General features: G+C 38.7%; 1 protein-coding gene across 1 annotated transcript in view; it reads left to right on the top strand.

Moving 5' to 3' along the window:
* The window catches only part of FIG4 (FIG4 phosphoinositide 5-phosphatase), a 127,166-nt gene that overhangs the window by 33,657 nt on the left and 74,417 nt on the right, over window positions 1-19,092 (top strand). The window contains exons 6-13 of the mRNA XM_080806331.1: window positions 3,110-3,258; window positions 6,666-6,794; window positions 9,106-9,206; window positions 10,462-10,624; window positions 11,735-11,832; window positions 15,487-15,620; window positions 17,124-17,240; window positions 18,986-19,031. Of these exons, the coding sequence (XP_080662457.1) occupies window positions 3,110-3,258; window positions 6,666-6,794; window positions 9,106-9,206; window positions 10,462-10,624; window positions 11,735-11,832; window positions 15,487-15,620; window positions 17,124-17,240; window positions 18,986-19,031 (937 nt within the window). The remainder of the gene's footprint in view (window positions 1-3,109; window positions 3,259-6,665; window positions 6,795-9,105; window positions 9,207-10,461; window positions 10,625-11,734; window positions 11,833-15,486; window positions 15,621-17,123; window positions 17,241-18,985; window positions 19,032-19,092) is intronic.

Below are 19,092 nucleotides of genomic sequence, written 5' to 3'. Positions count from 1 at the left end.
GATTTCATTTCTTTTGGCCATATACTCAGAAGTAGGATTGCCGGATCATATGGTAGTTGTATTTTTAAATTTTTAGGAACCTCTTTTCTATAGTGGCTGCACCAATTTTCATTCCCACCAACAGTGCATCAGGGTTCCTTTTTCTCCATAGCTTACCCAAGACTTGTTTCTTGTCTTTTTGATAATAGCCATTGTAGGAAGTATGAATTGTTGTCTCATTGTGGCTTTAATTTGCATTTTCATAATGTGATGTTGAACATTTTTTCACATATCTATTGGCCATTTTCTTTGGAAAAATGTTTATTCGGGTCCTTTGACCATTTTTAATCGGATTTTTTTTTTTTAGGGGGGGTTTGTTTTGTTTTGTTCTTGAGTTTTATGAGTTCCTTATGTATTTTGGATATTAACCCCCTATCAGATAGATGGTTTGTAAATATTTTCTCCCATTACATAAGTTTCTTTTTTATTTTGTTGATTTTTTTTTTTTTCTGTGCAGAAGCTTTTTAGTTTGCTGTTGTCCCACTTACTTATTTTTGCTTTTGTTGCTTGTGTTTTTGGTGTCATATCCACAAAATCTTTGCTAAAACCAATGTCAAAGAGCTTTTATCCTTTATCTTCTTCTAATAGTTTTATAGTTTTTAAGTCTTAATTTTATATTTAAGTCTTGATCCATCTTGAATTAATTTTTGTGAATGGTCTAAGACAAGGGTCCAATTCATTCTTTGCATATGGGTATCCAGTTTCCCCAGCACTATTTATTGAAGAGATTATCCTTTCCCTATATGTCTTCTTGGCTCCCTTGTCAAATAGTTGATTCTGTATGCATTGGTTTATTTCTGGCCTCCAGTTCTGTTCCACTGATCTATGTGTCTGTTTTTATGTCATTCTACTTTGAATGCTGTAGCTTTGTTAAAAGGTTTGATATCTGAAAGTGCGATGCCTCCATCTTTGTTCTTTCTTTCTTTTTTTTTTTTTTTAAACAGGTGATTTTTTTTTTTTAAAGATTTTATTTATTTATTTGACAGACAGAGATCACAAGCAGGCAACGAGGCAGGCAGCGAGAGAGAGGGGGAAGCAGGCTCTCTGCTGAGCAGAGAGCCGGATGTGGGGCTCGATCCCAGAACCTGAGATCATGACCTGAGCCAAAGGCAGAGGCTTTAACCCACTGAGCCACCCAGGCGCCCCATCTTTGTTCTTTCTTAAGATTGCTTTGGCTATTAGTGGTCTTTTGTGGATCCATACAAAGTTTAGGATTGTTTTTTCTATTTCTGTGAAAAATGTCATTGAAATTTTTATAGGGATCTATATGGATGGCTTTGGATAGTATGGACATTTAAACAATATTAATTCTCTATGTATATGAAGTATCTTTCCATTTATTTGTTTCTTCAGTTTATTTCATCAGTATCTTATAATTTTCAGTGTAAGATCTTTCTCCTCCTTGGTTAAATTTATTCCTACATATTTTTATTTTTTTGATGTTATTATAAATGTGATTAAAAAATCAACGTCTTAATACAACTTTTATCCCTGAGATTAGATGCTAGTAAAATTAATGGCCCCATCTAGCAAATATGGTAAAATTGAATTTCACAGATGAAACAAATCAATTTCAGTCAAATTAGATGAACAAATTAAAGAAGAACTAATAATTGAAATCATATGTGAGTCTCCAGGCAAATCTAAAGAATTCTAGATGCTTTCTGAAATTCTGTGCTAAAATGTATAGCTAGAGATATTTTAAAAATTATTAATAATGTGAAATCAAGATTGTAAAATGGGTTTCTTTTGGCTGCAAGGCCAAAATTACATTTCAAAGACTGTTACAACTTTTTGGATGGCTGTTACTCTCCTAAAAGATGTTTTATCATAATGGCTTATATTATTTGCTTATTCCTGTTTTATTATGAAGTCGGTTATGGTACTGCCACTAATAATTAATAGAATTATTTTTGTTCATACATAAACTAGAATGGATATTGTAGATATTGTAACATCTATGGAGCTCCATTCAGATATATATGAGAGAATGACCCCTTTGCATAAGACTGTGAAATTAGAGTGCTTTCACTGGGAAGCAAAAAATGCACATTGCAAGTCAGTGAATGCTGATCATTTGCATTGTATTATATATTTCTAATTGTGCAAATACCTAAGTCATGCAATAATTTTTTTAAACTGAAGCATGGTAGACATAAAATATTATTACTAGTGTCAGGTATACAACATAGTGAATTGACAATTCTGTGTGGTTTTCAGTGTTTGCAATGGTAAGTATAGTCATCTGTCATCATACAACATTATTATGATATTATTGACTATTTTCCCTCTGCTGTACTTTTCATTCCTGTGCCTTACTTGTTTTATAACCAAAAGTTTTACCTCTTAATCTCCTTCACCTTTTTTGCCCATCCAACCACCCCTCCTCTCTGGCAACCATCAGTTCTCTGTGAGTCTGTTTCTGGTTTGTTTGATTTGGTTTTTAGATTCCACATATAAGTGAAATGATATAGGATTTGTCTTTGTCTGATTTATACCACTTAGTATAATGCCCTCTAGGTCCATCTATGTTGTTGCAAATGGCAAGAACTCATTTTTCCCCCCAAAATTAATTAATTAATTTATTTATTTTCAGTGTTCAAGATTCATTGTTTATGCACCACACACAATGCTAAGAGCTCATTTTTAATGGCTGAGTAATATTCCATTGTATAGATATACCAATCTTCTTTATCCATTCATCTATCAGTGGACACTTAGGTTGTTTCCGTATCTATATCTTGGCTACTGTAGATAATGCTGCAATAAACATAGGGGTACATATATCTTTTCAAATTAGTGTTTTTGTTTTCACTGGGTAAATACCCAGAACTGGAATTATTGGATTGTATAGTATTTCTATTTTTAATTGTTTGAGGATGCAATGATTTTTAAGTTTCTAATTATATTCATGATTTACTGTATTTTACAGTGTTTATTTGAATAGCTTTGCTCCCAAGTAATTGAACAAGTGCTAATGTGGTTCACAGTTTTTAGTTCTATATAGGAGCCAAGACTGAAATATGTTTTGCTTTTCTAATTCTTAATTAAGTTCCAGTTATGTTCTCAGTTACAGCTATGACTTGTCCCACTCACTTCAGTATAATCTCACTGTCTTGCGAATGCCCCTGGAGATGTTAAAGTCAGAAACAACCCAGCCTCGCCAGGAGAGTTTTGACATCTTTGAAGATGAAGGATTAATTACACAGGGCGGAAGTGGTAGGTGATTTTCAGCACATCTAATGTAGGTTAATATGGCATCTGTGAAATGGCACCTCATTAAATTAACTCACATTTCCTTCATATTTCTCTGACCATTATTCCTCCGTGTCCTTATATGAGGTTTTAGATATATAAACTTGACCAATTCATTTTTATAGAGATCATTAATCACAATGTGATTTCATTTGTGGGCCAGCCGGAAAATTGTATGCTGACCTTCCCTAGCAAACATTCCTGTATTTTTAATGGAATACATTTAGGTCTAGACTTTTGGTGAAGTTTGAATGGAGAATTGTGTTTTTTTCAACATTGGAGAATACACACCAACACCTTACTTTCCTTCATAGAGAGTTTTGGAAAAAATTCACTGTGGATTATCTCTTGTGTCCTAGAAATTTACTACAATATCTCTAATTCTTTTTTTTTTTTAAAGATTTTATTTATTTACTTAACAGATAGAGATCACAAGTAGTCAGAGAGGCAGGCAGAGAGAGAGAGAGAGAGGAGGAAGCAGGCCCCCCGCGGAGCAGAAAGCCCAATGTGGGGCTTGATCCCAGGATACTGGGATCATGACCCGAGCCGAAGGCAGAGGCTTTAACCCTCTTATAAAAACTCTGCTCAGTAGGTACGACGCCACTTTCAAAGAAATAAAGACTAAGTAGGAAACTGAGGCGTAGAGATTAAGATCTCACGGCCAATGTGCCAGGGAACCAAGGCAGCAGGTCAGAAGTTGTCCTTATTTTGATTGGTCCCAGCTTGACCCAGGTGTCCCTCATAGGCCTTGCTTCTCCAGGACCACTTGTAGGATCAGTGCAGGACCACGTGTGGGCATCATCCTGGAGATCCGAAATGAACCAGTCACACAACAGGACTGGTACCCTTATCCCTAGATTTTTGGGTTGGTCTAGAACTTTAAAGCCAGGGACATTGCTAAAGTGAATGTTGTGAAGGAATCATTTCAGACTTAGAGCAGTTTAGCTGAATTGCATATACTTTGGAAACATAGTAAGTCAATAATGTCTTGGGCACCTTGCCCTGTGCAATCTGAATAATAGTGATGCAGATGTGGGTGCAGAGTAGGCCTGTAATCTAAAGTTCTAGCAGGTTTGTCCTCAGAAAGAGCCTGTGCTCTCTTAGCATTTTGCCAAAGGTAACCATTCACTCCAAGACTTAGAGTGTTACTTAAACTGGATGCCATTTGTAGCATTGCCCTTAATCTACTAGATTGACTATCGCTTGTGCTAAGGCCAAATTCAGTGTAACGTCCCTACCTCAGAACATCAAGATCACATAAATTTGCCCTGGTTTAGACTCCCAAATTGTAACATATACTACTAGGTGGAGGTCAAAAAAATGTGTGCCTGAATGTTTGCTTGCATCATGTATTCTAAATATCCCACTTAGGAATAGAAAAGCTAAAAGTATTTCTAAATTTGTACTGTATGTCATCCTAAATCTGAATTTGAATATTTGTTTTGGAATCTGAAGTAAGCCTCTAAAAGCCACTTAATTTTTTACTATCTCTGGAGCAATTCTACATGACAGATATGAGTAACAGTGTGTATTAGGTTTTTATAGCTGCTATAACAAATTACCACAAACTAAGGGACTTAAACCTATACAAATTTACTGTTAGAGAAGTCAGAAGTCAGAATAGGTCTCAGTGGACTAAAATTAGGATGTTGGCAGGGCAGTGTTCCTTTTTTGAGACTGTGCAGACATTTTCTTTCCATTCCATTTTCTAGAGACTGCCCACTTCCCTGGCTTGGGGTCCCTTCCATCTTCAAAGTCAGCAATGGCCAGCCGAGGCTTTTCCTGCATTACATCACTCTGACACTTAGATTCTTGTTTTCCTCTTTCACTTATAAATAATGACCCTGTGATTACAGTGGGCCCGCCTGGATAATTCAAAATACTCTCCCCATCTCAAGGTCATCTGAGTTAACAGCATTAATTCCATCTGCAAATTTAATTCTTCCTTGCCATGTAACATAAGGTAGTCACATCTTCTGGTGATTAGGATAACATCTTTGGGGGGACAATAGCCTTCTACCACATAGGGGGAAACTGATAGGAACCAGAGAGTAAGGGCAGAAGATATAGGGGTAGGTAGAAAAGGAAAATAATACATCTGTTAGAAAGTCTGTACCATGTCAGGCAGTGTATTAGTCACTTTGCATGTATTATTTAATCTGAACATATCTCTGAAGTGAATAATAGTATCATTTTACAATTCAGAAAATTGAGGTTCAGAGATGTTAAATAACTTGCCAGAGCTCATGGAGACTGGTAAGTGGCAAAGACAGGACTCTAATTCTTGTGTGTACTATTCGTGCTCTGTGTAAAGCATTGAAAGGGCAGAGAAGGTTCAATTTTTATGACTCAAACCAAGTGTATTTGTTACAGTATATAAACACTCTTAACATACTATGTTTTGAGAAGAACAACAGCCTGCTATCCAGAACTGTTACAGTCTTTTTTTTTTTAAGATTTATTTATTTATTCGAGAGAGAGAGAGAGAGAGAGAGAGAAAGAGTGAATGAATGGCATAAGCAGGGGGAGGGGCAGAAGGAGAGGAAGAGAATTCCTTAAGCAGACTCTCCACTGAGCTCAGAGCCTGGCCCAGGGCTTGCTCTCAGGACTCTGAGATCATGATGACCTGAGCTGAAATCAAGAGTTGGACACACAACTGGTTGAGCCATCCCAGCATCCCACTGTTATAGTCTTTTAAGCCATTAATCAAAAACATACTTAGTTCTCATTTTGCCCTTTATATATAGTTTTGTAAAACTCATTGATGTTTAATAAGTATATCTGGATATGCTAAAATCACATTTGATGAAATTAATTTCTTTGTATAGAAAAGGCCCGATAGGGTAATAACTCCCACTTACAGAAGTAACAGTAAGGCACCAGGCATGTTCGAAGCAATTTTTGTGCATTACCTTCATTACCGTCTTCACAACAACCACGTGATACAGGTACAGATGTATGAGATGGACACTGTGGTAGCAAATAGCACTCTTGGTCACACCTGCCACCCTGCTGATGAGAGGCAGGGCCGGGGTTTGGACCCAGGCACTCGGAACCCCCAGAGCAGCGCTCCCAGCCACTGCCTGATGCTCTCTCTCGGCCTTAGTCATGCATTTGTCCATGTGTCCTTAATTTCCCTCTTGTTTACTTTTCTCTTAGGTTAAAAACTCCCACAAATCAGAAAAATGTGTTTATTCTTTTACTTTGTACAGAATCAGCACAGTGTTCTGGGTGATATGAGTTATATCCACTGAAAATGACAGTGCTCTTAATCAGACATTTTATTTTGAAGTTAAAAACAAAAACTTTAGAACTTAAAGATGAGTATAGACCATTTCCTTATATTTCTGGTACCAACTTCTATTTTTCAGGTGTATTTGGGATCTCTAGTGAGCCTTATATGAAGTACGTGTGGAATGGTGAACTTCTGGATATAATTAAAAATGCCGTGCATCGTGACTGGCTGTTGTATATTATTCATGGGTTCTGTGGGCAGTCAAGTATCCTTTCTTAAAAAAAAAAGCTAAGGTATATATTATTAAACTTAAGCTGTATCAATCTGTAGAAGACTGTACAGGAATTATAAGATTATTCATTACCATTCTCTGCACCCAGCAGGAAAACTTACTGATGATATCAGGTAGTGGAAATACAAAGAGGAATGCAAACCATTTAAACAGATCTCTTATGTACACAGAGAGATAAACAACAGAGAAGAAAATGCTGTGTGCTTAGGAAGTGATATAGGCCATAAGTATCATTTATACCTGAGAGGAGGAGCAGAATCACTGACAGGTGGGTAGGACACAGCAGGCTCATAGGAAAAAATCAGACCTGGCCTGAGCTCTAAGCAAAAGTTAGACCTGAGCAGGGAGCAAGCTCCTAGGTGGGGAAAGCACCATGAGTGTAGGGGTAGAAAAGTTTATGGGAGTCTTCTCCTGCCTTGGGGTGTAAAATCCTTGGGAAGTACAACCTAGTGGGTAGTGGGGTAGCTAGTCACCAGATTGCTTTGGTGGTCAGACTAAGTAAGCATTCTGGGTTTGGTGCCTGAACTTTTGAAAAGCTTTTTCGAGAGGGTAACGTAGAGGGGAATACTTAGGAAGGTTGAGTTGACAGCTGTCTTCAAGTTGGATTAAATAAGATGAGACTAGAACAGGGAGCACGAGTTAGGAAGAGTTTGCTGTGGTTCAGGCATAATGTAAGAAAGGCCTGGATTGGAAAGGGACATAGAGGTTAAGTAGATGCAGGTTGAACCTTAGGTTAAGCTGATTTTGAGTTCAATTTTATAAATACTTTTGTTCCCTTTTATTTAACTTGTCGCTATGGTTGAAACCTTTGCAGAAAGTGCTATTATGCTACGAGGCTTAGAGAGGCAGTGTATACTTTCTACGAGTAGTATTTTGTTTTTTCCTGTCCCTTTTTGAGATCATGTAGGGCATTTGTACACCCAGCTTGTTTTCCAGTTGACATTCTTTCTTGTGTCTTAGATTTTTTAAGACCTATGGTAAAAACTTTAAAGGAGTGGTTGTTTTGAGATCATTAAGTGAGTAAATTTGATTACGCATATTTTGCACTAGGACATTTGGGAGGAGTGGGGTCGAGGGGTATAGTTGGAGAGATCAGTCCTAAAGAGCACCTATGGTGCCTTCTTTACGGCATATAAAGGAGAAGAGAGGCTAGATGCTGACACAAAGGAAGTTTAAAATGAGGATGAGTAAGATTTATGCCCTGAACTTGCAAGTCAGGCTCATTAATTTATAATAATTTCCAAGCAGTGAGTATTAGTATCTGCTTGGTTTGTTCACTGAATAATGAGATTTGGCCCTGAATTACCTTTTCTTTTGCCAAAAGTAAAATGTACCTGGAAAGAACACAAAGTTTTCACCACCAAGGACACCAAAAAGAATGTGCTACAGTTTCTAAAGGTATTTTCCAAGAGGCAGTTCTAAACTGTTTTGTATCGTCAAGAGATAACTCAGGGCCAGACCTATATTAAGCACAGTAAATGTTCGTGTTTTTAAAAATAGCGAATAGCACCATGGATTATAATTTTAAAGCTCATTAGCTTAGGTGATGAAACTAGTTTCCTAGTTATCAAGCATTTAATGAATTGCAGAAGTCTTTACGATGGTAAAAGAAATTGCTGTATAGTCAGCATTTACTATAGGACAGGCACTGGTTTACACGCGTTACCTAACCTAGTCCCCCCAACCACCTCATAAAGTTAGTTAATTTACTAGTACTTACTCCATTTTTCAAAAGATGTAACTGAGGCTCAGAAAGCTAAATAAGGTGACATAATCAGCTGTGTATCGGTTCAATAATTCACAGTGTTTAGTTTTTGCAGTTAGGTGACACATTTGGGGAACTTTTACAGTATTACACGTACTCCATTCCCTAAGTATGATGTATTGCTTCATATTTAACCCCTTGTTAAGCGGCATTGCTCTCTTTGAGCGGTGTATGATCTCTGAAGACTAAAGAAGGATTAATTGTACCTGTTTACATCCTTTAGTTGGCGATAAGGAGAGACCAGGTCTTCCCTTGGCCACCAACACGACACCTTTTTACTGTTTCATCTGAAATGCATGGAAACCACTCCTTAGGGTGGCCTGTTTTTGCTTTAATACCTGCCTCATTCAGAAGAACAGTTAGACCCAACGCTGTTCCCTTCTTGGGTGGAACTTTTGGGTGTTCTTTAACCGTCTGGACAAGCTATATTTAAATGCATATTTAAGGTCTAATGATTCTCTTGGTGGGGTGTGGCAGTTTGGTGTGAATGCTCAAATAGCTTTAACTTGATTTTCTAAGAGCTGTTGATCTACGGACGACCAGTCTACGTGACTCTAATAGCTAGAAGATCCAGTAAGTTTGCGGGGACCCGCTTTCTCAAGAGGGGCGCGAACTGTGAGGTAAGATGGGAAGCAGCAGCACTGCTGACGTCTTAACCTTTCACATCAGCCTTGCTGACGGAGGCAGCCAAGTGGAATTCTAGAAAGTGGCATTTCTTACTTTGGGATGTGATGGAGAGAATAATTAATGCTCCAGGGTATCTGAAACTTGTGAGGAATGTGACTAGTATACAGACGTTCTGAAAAATCAGCGATCTTAGAGCGATTTATGCATTGCCTTGGGGAGTTATGACATGTCTCATGTTTTGGAGGCTGAGCCATTTCTGTAAGATACGAAAAAACGTAGTGCATATTTAGTGTAGTGACTAAAATAGCAAAGCGCCTCCATTGGAGGAGTAAGGGGAGGGGAGCACTCATTGGAAACGCATCTTTGATGAGAAGACAAAGTAGAGCGAAGCATGGAAACCCCTTCCCCCGCCCACCTCTGCTTTAGTTTGGCTCCGGGCAGGGTCTTAGTCTGCTTGGCCCTGGAAAATAACCATGACAGAAGTCCTATCCTTCCATCAGTCATGTCCTCTCCTCCAAGTGTTTCATCTCTATTTGCAGTAGACAGCTTGAGTCTTACGCAGATGTGCGATCGAGTGGACAGATTGAGTGAGACATTGGGTTTTAATGCTGGGTTAAAATAGCAACATTGTTCTTAAAATTGTATCAACAATGAAAATAGTTATGACTGGTGCTCTGAGAAAAATCACAATTCTGCTATGTTACTTATTTTTGAATATTTTACGGATAATTAAGCAGACATATTATTAATGCCTCTGAAATTATTCTTTGTCATATCCGTCTGTACTTTTATAAGCCAAGCTAACTCTAGACCTTTTTTTCCCTTCTGTCCATCAGGCATTATTTGAATCTCACTCTATTGTCCTTTCCTTCCTCCCTGGTCTTCAGAATTGAAGTTTTATATTCTGCTGGTCTTCCTAACCTCCTGTATAATTTCATGTAATTGTTTTCCTTTTCTCTCCCTCTCTGCCATTTATATCACTCAAGCTGTTCTCTGTCTGCTACTTGTATTATTAGCTATTTAATTTGATTTTTTCCTGGTCTATTCTGGGCTATTTTTAATTGCCTTCCTTTGTTGCATTTTAATGGTTTTCCTTTCCTAATGTGCACATTGAATATTGATCAACATTTACCTCTTTTAAAATGTTCTAAGAAAGGGAATTATAATTTCATTGTATCCTTGGAAATTTTTTTCCATTAAAAAATTCTAAGAACATAAAATATCTTTAAATGCCACCTTTCTTTTCAGGGCGATGTTGCAAATGAAGTGGAGACGGAACAAATACTCTGTGATGCTTCTGTGATGTCTTTTACTGCAGGAAGTTACTCTTCTTATGTCCAAGTTAGAGGATCCGTTCCTTTATACTGGTCTCAGGACATTTCAACTATGATGCCTAAACCACCTATTACATGTGCGTGGAGCAGTCTTTTTTTTTATTTTTTAAATTTTATTATTTATTTATTTGTGTATTTATTTTTTGGAGCAGTCTTTTTTTTTTTTTTTTTGCAGGTCCATTTGCATTCGTATACTTACTATATTTTGTCAGAGAGAATTACTATTATTTAAAGTGACCATATTTACATGAATATAATATTAAGGGTAGATCTTAGTGTTTTTGTTTGTTTGTTTGTTTTTTAAAGATTTTATTTATTTATTTGACAGAGAGAGAGATCACAAGTAGGCAGAGAGGCAGGCAGAGAGAGGGGGAAGCAGGCTCCCCGCTGAGCAGAGAGCCTCATGAAGGGCTTGATCCCAGGACCCTGAGATCATGACCTGAGCCGAAGGCAGAAGCTTAACCCACTGAGCCACATAGGCACTCCTAGACCTTAGTTTAATTCACCGTAAATCCAGAAAAGAACTACATTGATGCTTGTAGATATCAGCCATTAATTAAAATATCAATTCCACTATATTTGCTACCATTTCACAGTAGAGCATAAGGTATAACACCAATTCTTTCAAGAATTCTATAATGTTTTGTTTTAGGTTTAAAGAGAGCTTCAGGTTTTTTTTAATTAAATTAAATTAAATTTTTATTTTTTTGAAAATGTTTTCAGTGTTCCAAAATTCTTTTTAATAGAAGAGTTACTATTAAAAAGATTGCTCCAAAATGAGTAAATAAATAAATAAATAATAAAAACTCTTCTTTACCCATACTTTGAGATGATGCACTATTAGAGAAATCCATGAATTCTTAGATTCTATCAAAGTTTTAGTACTGGAAAGTAGATAATTTAGAAGAAGGACTTCTGTTATTTTATTCCGTAACATAATTTTTCTTTAATTTTGGCTGCTAGTAAATTGTATTTTACTTCAGAAATGTGAGAATCGGTCAAATTCAGTAAATATGTGACAAGTGAGTATCTGATAAGCTCAAGAGGAACTTGGGAAGTAAAACGACTAGATTAGTTGAATTGCATTTCTTTAAACATTAAAAAAGAAAACAAAACCTTATACTTCTTTTATTCTTGCTTTATGATTTTCGTTCTGGTATTTATTCATCTTTTTTATCCCCCCTTAGTGGATCAGGCAGATCCATTTGCACACGTGGCTGCCCTTCACTTTGACCAGATGCTTCAAAGGTTTGGCTCCCCCATCATCATCTTGAATTTAGTGAAGGTATGATGTGCCTGTCTGTTTGGTTATGAAATGGAGGAATATTTTTCCTCAGCACAAAGGGGTTTACAAGCTTGCTTTATCTCTCCCCAGAGGAGAGGTTTCTAGACTTCCCGTGTTGTGACAGAGTACTGTGTCTGACCGTCTAAGCCACTGTCCATTGGCCTAGGTTCTGTGTGGCCTCTTCCCTGGGGAGAAGCAACAGTATGTTTCCAAGGGAAGAAAGCAATGCTGTCAGTCTTCTGATTTCCTTGGATGAACTGGAGACGAGTGAAGTTCTGCCTTAGTTTCTAAGACAGCCTGGAGAAGGAAGCATGGAGATCCCAGAGCCACGGCCTAGCCTTGATATAACCCATTCCCTTGACAATCAGAGATCTCTTAGGAAGGTTCCTATGCAGTAGTAAGATCTGAAGGCTGGAGTTAGGAACTGGGATGGTTTAAGGACAAGGTGGACAAAGTGGTGGCCTGGCCTTACAGTCCTATGCTTCCTTGTGAGAGTACACTGGTCAGCAGATGTCATGTTCATGAGTAGGCCCTTGGGTCAACAGCCTAGAACGGAGAACAAGGAAACCAGATCATAAATTGTTTCCATATCTGTTGCAACCACGTGCATTGAAGGGATTTCCTTCCACAGCCAAGAAAACCCTGAAAACAAGGGTATTGTTACGTAACGGTTGTAGCAGTGGCCAACAACTTAATAGTGTGAGATTATTCTGAGAGGTTGGTTCATAAATGTAACTCAGTTTAAACAAAAAACAAGGAATCCTATGTCCGTTTAGTTCATTATTTAACAAGTCTTTTCAAAGGTTTCCTTTGTGCCATGGCAGTCATAGAAACAACTCATGCCTTCACAGAGCTGACAGTCTAACGGAGGAGATGGTGAAGTAATGCGGAAGTACCAACACATGAGAGCTTATAACGGGAGAGAAGTTTCTGAGGAGGTGATAAGTCCGTGCAGACTGAAAGAAGAGGCATTAACTAGGCCAAGAAGAGAGAGAATAGTATTCAGTTCAGAATCGCGGGTTCCAAGGCCCTGGGTCAGGAGAGGGGATATGGTGTGTTTGGGGAAGGAAACACCACGTATAGTAGGGGTCCTGACGATGAGGGCCAGAGAGATGATGAGGGCACTGTTGTGGGATGAGGCTGAGGAGATAGTTCTGGCCCGACCATGCAGAGCCTTGTAGGGTGTGTCGATGAGTCTGGTCTTTATCCTTAGAGTTTAATGGGAAACCACTGAAGGTTTCACATGAGTAAGAGGATTGTGATCAGACTTATATTTTAAAAAGGCTATCCTGACCTCAACAAAGAGAACACGTGGATAGGCACAAGGTTAAAGAATGCTGGAAGACTACATAGGAGGCTATTCTAGTTGTCCAGGGAAGGGGTAGCCCTGGCTTAAACTGGGGTGGTATGGTAGAGCTGGAGAGAAGCATGCAGAGGGCAGAGACTGGGCGATGTCCTGGCTGTGAGAGGACGGAGAGGGAGAGGTCCGGCTTGACTCCTAGGTTGCTGGTTACTTCAGGTGGCTGGATGGTGATGCCATTCACCGAAACAGGGAACACTGACTTTACTTCGTGTTTTACAAAGTCCTAATACTGTTGTTAAAAGCTATGGCTAAATGGAGATTCAGTCTATGATGCTTGAAATAATTCTGCATTAAATACTTAGATTCAAAAAATAATATCCAATACATGGGGTTGTAAACTGTTCTTGCCTGGGTTTCTCAAATGTGCATTTATTTTTTAATCTTTAAAGGCTAGTCGGCGGACTTAGAAATTATACTTGTTTATCATTCCATTGTCATAAAAATCCTGGCAATAACTGGATATTAACTAGAAAATAGTTTAAAGATTAAGTTACCGGAATGGAAAGAAAAGGGTTTTTGTTGTTATTGTTTTTGTCATTAGTTATTTTATTCATAGGACAAAAGAAGGTGTTTATTCAGTTCAATTGGGAAAAGTATTAACTTGTGATTACTGCGCAAGAACGCGTTTGTGTGTGTGGAATGATACTGAGGGATCTTCACTTTTTTTTCCACCTCCATATGAAGTCACTAAAGTGAAATACTTTCCTTGATTTCTTTTCTTTCTTACCATGTGCTGTGAATACCCCTGCCCCCCACTTCCCTCGTTATGGAAGTTTGAGGCGCTGGTCGACATTTCACCACAATCTTCGTGCCTTCGGTGCTGTTACTGGGGAATCAATAGGAAGTCCACCTGTAGTCAGGCATAACTATTTGGTGGTTTTTAGTCTGAGGGCCCTGGATGGTCACTGGGGGAGTCTCTGAACCCTTGAGATGATATGCAAAACCGCTTGTGTGTGTGATGTTTTCATTTGGTTGTAACAGGGTCTGTGCCCCAAAGGAGGTTGGCTCACTAACGCTAACCCCCGACAGCCAGATGGGGCACAGAACAAATTCCTCAGAGATGACCGATGGTTGATTGGATAACTTGTTCTCCCCATCTCATGAAATGTCAGATTTGATGAAATTTCAAAAAGGTTTTGTTTCCCTTAGTTGATGTGAAGTGCTTTTGAGAAAAATTCCAGATATTTAATTCTCTCAGATGTAAAAAGCTAACTACATGTTCGTCCTAAACTGATTTAACGCTTCTTAATCAATTCTTTTCTAATTCCTCCCATTTGGTTTACTCAGCTGTGCAAAATAGATGCCCTTTTTGTTTCCGCAGTGGTTTGCTAATTAAATTCATGACAACTGATAGCTAATCACCATGATTGAAAACAGCGGAGACCCATTTTGAAGCCAGCCGTAGTGCCTCCACACCATGTCAGTGTTACTATCACTGAATTGTTTTTCCTTGTCTTTAAGTGAAGTCCTGAACAGGATAACAATAAAAGGAGTTAATTTTGATGAATAGTCCCCATGTGCCAGATGCTCTGAGAAGAGATGATCATGTTTTATCTCTTTTAAGCCTCACATTTTTGCTGTGAGGAAGATACTGTTGTTGCCCCATTTTATAGATGAAGAAATAGAGACCTAGGAAAGTTGAGAGCCTTGCCGAAGGCTGCATGGCTAGCAGGCAGCAGCCTGAGAGCTCTCGAATGAGGAGCATGTGATATGTAACCGGGTATACAGCAGGCAGGGAGGCAGAAGGTAAGATTCTCGTGAACACCTCTTAACCTCATTCAGCCACAGTGTAAAAGGGGGAGAGGGGGAAGGGCCTGCCTTGGCTACTTCACAGGGGATTTTGTGAGAGTCAAATTTAAGAACGCCTGTAGGCTGCCGAAGCACTCTCAGTCAGTTGAGGGATTATCCATCCAGACCCAGCAGATTTCGGTGTGACCCTTAGCTGGCTGAAGTTGGGGGTTTCTTTCTTCTGGTCTTTGGGGAGTTGTCCTCTGCCAGAGTGGGGTGTAGAGTATGTAGACCAGCCCCTGGAAGGTGAACTGGGATTCTTAGGGCTCCAGGAAGTTACTAAAAAGAAATCTCATCTCCTGGAATTTTTGAAGCTAATTATCTGTTGATTTTAATTCAACAAAGCATTTATTTCTCTGCATTTATATTATTTTTATTTTAAGTTTTATTTCATATATTTAAGACTTTGGATTCTTGTCCTGGCTGAAAAGTAAGACTGTTAAAAGTCCGTTCCTCTGATTTGAGGTTATTAGAACCCCCAAAATGTTTAATTTTTGATAAAGGAACGAGAGAAAAGAAAGCACGAGAGAATTCTGAGTGAAGAGCTTGTAGCTGCTGTGACGTACCTCAACCAGTTTTTGCCTCCTGAACACATGATTATTTATATCCCTTGGGATATGGCCAAGTACACCAAAAGGTGAGTAGATATTCATATGTTTCATTCTGGCATTATCCTTTTGTTGTGATGTTAGATAGCAGGAAACTGATCTCTATGGTAAAGTAAGCGTGGGCACCTGGGTGGCTCAGTTGGTTAAGCGTCTGCCTTCAGCTCATCATGATCTCAGGGTCCTGGGATCAAGCCCCACATCAGGCTCCCTGCTCAGCGGGAAGTCTGCTTCTCCCTCTCCCCCTGCCACTCCCTTCTGCTCATGCTCTCTCTTGCTAGCTTGCTTGCTCTCAGAAATAAATAAGATGTTAAAAAAAAAAAAAAAGTAAATGTTCTCTTTTAATTTCTTCTATGAACCTGCTTGAGAGCTGTTTTGCTACTGATGTATAATTTGAGTGCTTCAATTAATTGACAAGACTCTTCTTTTTTTGTTTTTTGTTTTTTTGCCCACGACTTATATCACTTGGACATTCTCTTTGAAGTAGCTAGTCACTTCAGGATATCCCTGCTCCACGACTTTTCCCTCACAGGCATTGGCTTCACTTTTCCATGTTTCATCCTGTCCCCCTGTTTAATCACTTTCTCAGACACCACTTTCAGACGATCTCGCTTGTGGATAAACCTGCAGTAACTCCTGAGTGTTGGTAGTGAATCCAAACTCCTTAATTTAGTGTTAAAGCCCCATCGCCTGGTTGGTTCCAGAATGTCATAACTTTTTCTTTGTTCTGGGGCCAGTCTGTTCCTGAAAACTGAAACTGTGTGCTCACCTCCCAGTGTGGCCGCCGGGGTCCCATTCCTGAGCCTCTGTCCCTGTTGTTCGCGACCCCCACCTCTCTGAGGTACTTTCCCACCCCTCCTTTACCTGTCAAGAGCTGACTCAAAACATATCATCCAAGGGACCTCTTTTCTTTAACCTTGCCTTCTCCTTTTACTCATTTCCCAGGCATCATAGAAACACAAGGTTTATTTTCAGGTCTTGTTCATATTTTTAATGTTACTAGCTTGTTTTGTACTGTAACTCATTGTGCTTTTTCCTGAATCATTTTGTGTGGTTAGATACCCATGCAAACCTCACACACACATATGCACACATTGTCCTCGCGTCTAAGCCTGATCACAGGTGGGCACCATTTGTATTTATTTTCCAGGGTTTTCTTCCCCTGCCACCTCCACTGTATATCACACACTCCTCACAGTCATCCAATGAATGCATATTGACTTGACTGCCGGGACTCTTAAGTAGTGAAAGGCTTTGGGAAAAGCTCTCCGGGGTATGTAATGTGCCAAGATTAAGGCTTGCCAAGAGCTGATTCAGGCCCTTCATGTCTCTTTGCACCAAATCTTGTTCGTTACTGAGTACACGTTATACGATAGAAACTAATTATTACAGCGTTCTGTTGGATACAAACCAGAGATTTTAAAAATTAAATCCATGAATATCATTACTATTGACTCTATTTGCTTCAGATATAAAGGGTAAATATATATTAAACGGATTCTTCTCACTTTTCTCATTCTTCCTCCTCTCATCAGCAAGCTGTGTAATGTCCTTGATCGACTGAACGTGATTGCAGAGAGCGTGGTGAAGAAAACGGGTTTCTTTGTAAACCGCCCCGATTCTTACTGTAGCATCTTGCGGCCAGATGAAAAGTACGTATGGTATTTAAAAACTGAAATCAAACATTTTGCTCTCATGGATAACTATTCTAAATATGAGCAGTTTGTACTGCTTGAAAGATGGACAAATTTATTGGGGCAGACAAGACATTCAGGTGATTGTGGAATGAACATTCACTGTGGGCACAGGATTTCCTCTAGTCATGTATCTTGAGATGGAAGCCGAGGAATCTTTATCTCTTACTTCATGGAATAAACATTACATAAACTATTTCTGTGAAGTTTTCTGCAGTGCATCCTATTTTTCAGCATTTAATAGGAGCAGTAATTTTTTTTCCATAGACTAAATACTAACATTTTAATGAAAATAATGTTTATCATTGTATTACAGTTATTTTCTCACAGATCTTTCTTCATTACTACTTTGTGAGTTTCTTCAGATCAAGGATCATGTTTTATTTATCTTTTTAGGATCTGATATTGTATATCCCCAGCATTTTATTTTCAGCTACGAAGTTAACTATAATGGTTTAAAAAAAAAAAAAAGGAGCAAAAAACCCAACCAACTATATAGTTTGTGTGTCTTCAGAAGTCCTCCTTTTGTTGTAATTTGAATTTTAGGGTACTTGTGACAGTGGTCCACAAGACCGTTCCCAGGCTCAGGGATGCACTAGGAAAACTCAAAGCATTCAGCATATTGTTGTACTCATGGCTGTGATTTACTAAGGTTAAAGGATACAAAGCAAAATTAGCACAGGGAAAAGGCATGTGTGGCAAAGTCCAGAGGAAATAGGTAAAGCTTTCTGAGAGTTCTCTCCTAATGGAGTCCCACAGAACATGCTTAATTCCCCCAGCAGCTTGTTGTCACAGCATGGGTGAAATGTTGCCAACCAGAGATGATTAGATACTCAGTGCCAGGGTTTTTCACTGGAGTCTGGTCCCTTAGGCAGCTTTTGCTTGGCACATACCGAAATTCCTGACTTCCAGAAGGAACTTGGATGTTCAGCAAAACCATATTGTTTCAACACACAGTTTAGGCACAGTGAGCCACTCTCGTCCGTCTGGGAATGGTGGGAACTCAAGTTCCCGGATGTCAACCAAGGCCCAACCATATAAGCAGGCCTTTCTGAGAATAGCAGTCAGGCCTGTTGTGTGAACTGTCTTCTAAACTGCACCTTCTTTAAAATAATGAAGATATTTTAAGAAATTAAAATATTTTAAATCATTAAAATGCTTTAAATCATTAAAATAAAATCTCAATATCATTGTTTATTACTTAGAACATATTCCCAGGCATTCCTTAGCACATGGAGAAAATAAGTAGGAAGGAAAATAATAAGGAGATCTGCAAAAACAACCAAAGGAATGCAGCAAAGCTCCATGAAGAAATGCTGGAGGAGGGAGAGAATCTGACTGTTGAGGGGAGAAGGATAAAGCTCAATTACTATTCATGTCTGTAGAAACCAGACAGGAAATGGGCTTAAATTAAAGCAAGAGAGATTTGGGTTGAACATGGGTGACAAATGCCTGAGTGTGGGACACTGGGGCGAGATAAGATGCTTCTCTCCTGGGCCTCCGTGAGGAAAGAGAGCATGCATAGCCTTCCTTCTGAGTTCTTTGCATATTCACTTACCAGAAAGAATGAAAGTAAGCAGAATCAGTTGATTATTTTGACGCATTCAGCCCTATTCCTTTGATTCCTAATAAAGAGCTGGAACCAAAAATGGATATAGATTATGCTATTAAATTTTTTCTTAAACATCTATTTTTAAACACAGGTGGAATGAACTAGGAGGATGTGTGATTCGCGCTGGTCGCCTGCAGGTATAGATGCTACTCTATTAATAATACAAAGAATCTGTATTTGCAGTGTACGATGTTTTCT

The sequence above is a fragment of the Martes martes genome (assembly GCF_963455335.1).
Source record: "Martes martes genome assembly, chromosome: 6".
Lineage (NCBI taxonomy): Eukaryota > Metazoa > Chordata > Mammalia > Carnivora > Mustelidae > Martes > Martes martes.
Note: the sequence above shows the minus strand (reverse complement) of the source record. Positions and strands in the feature narration are given on the sequence as shown.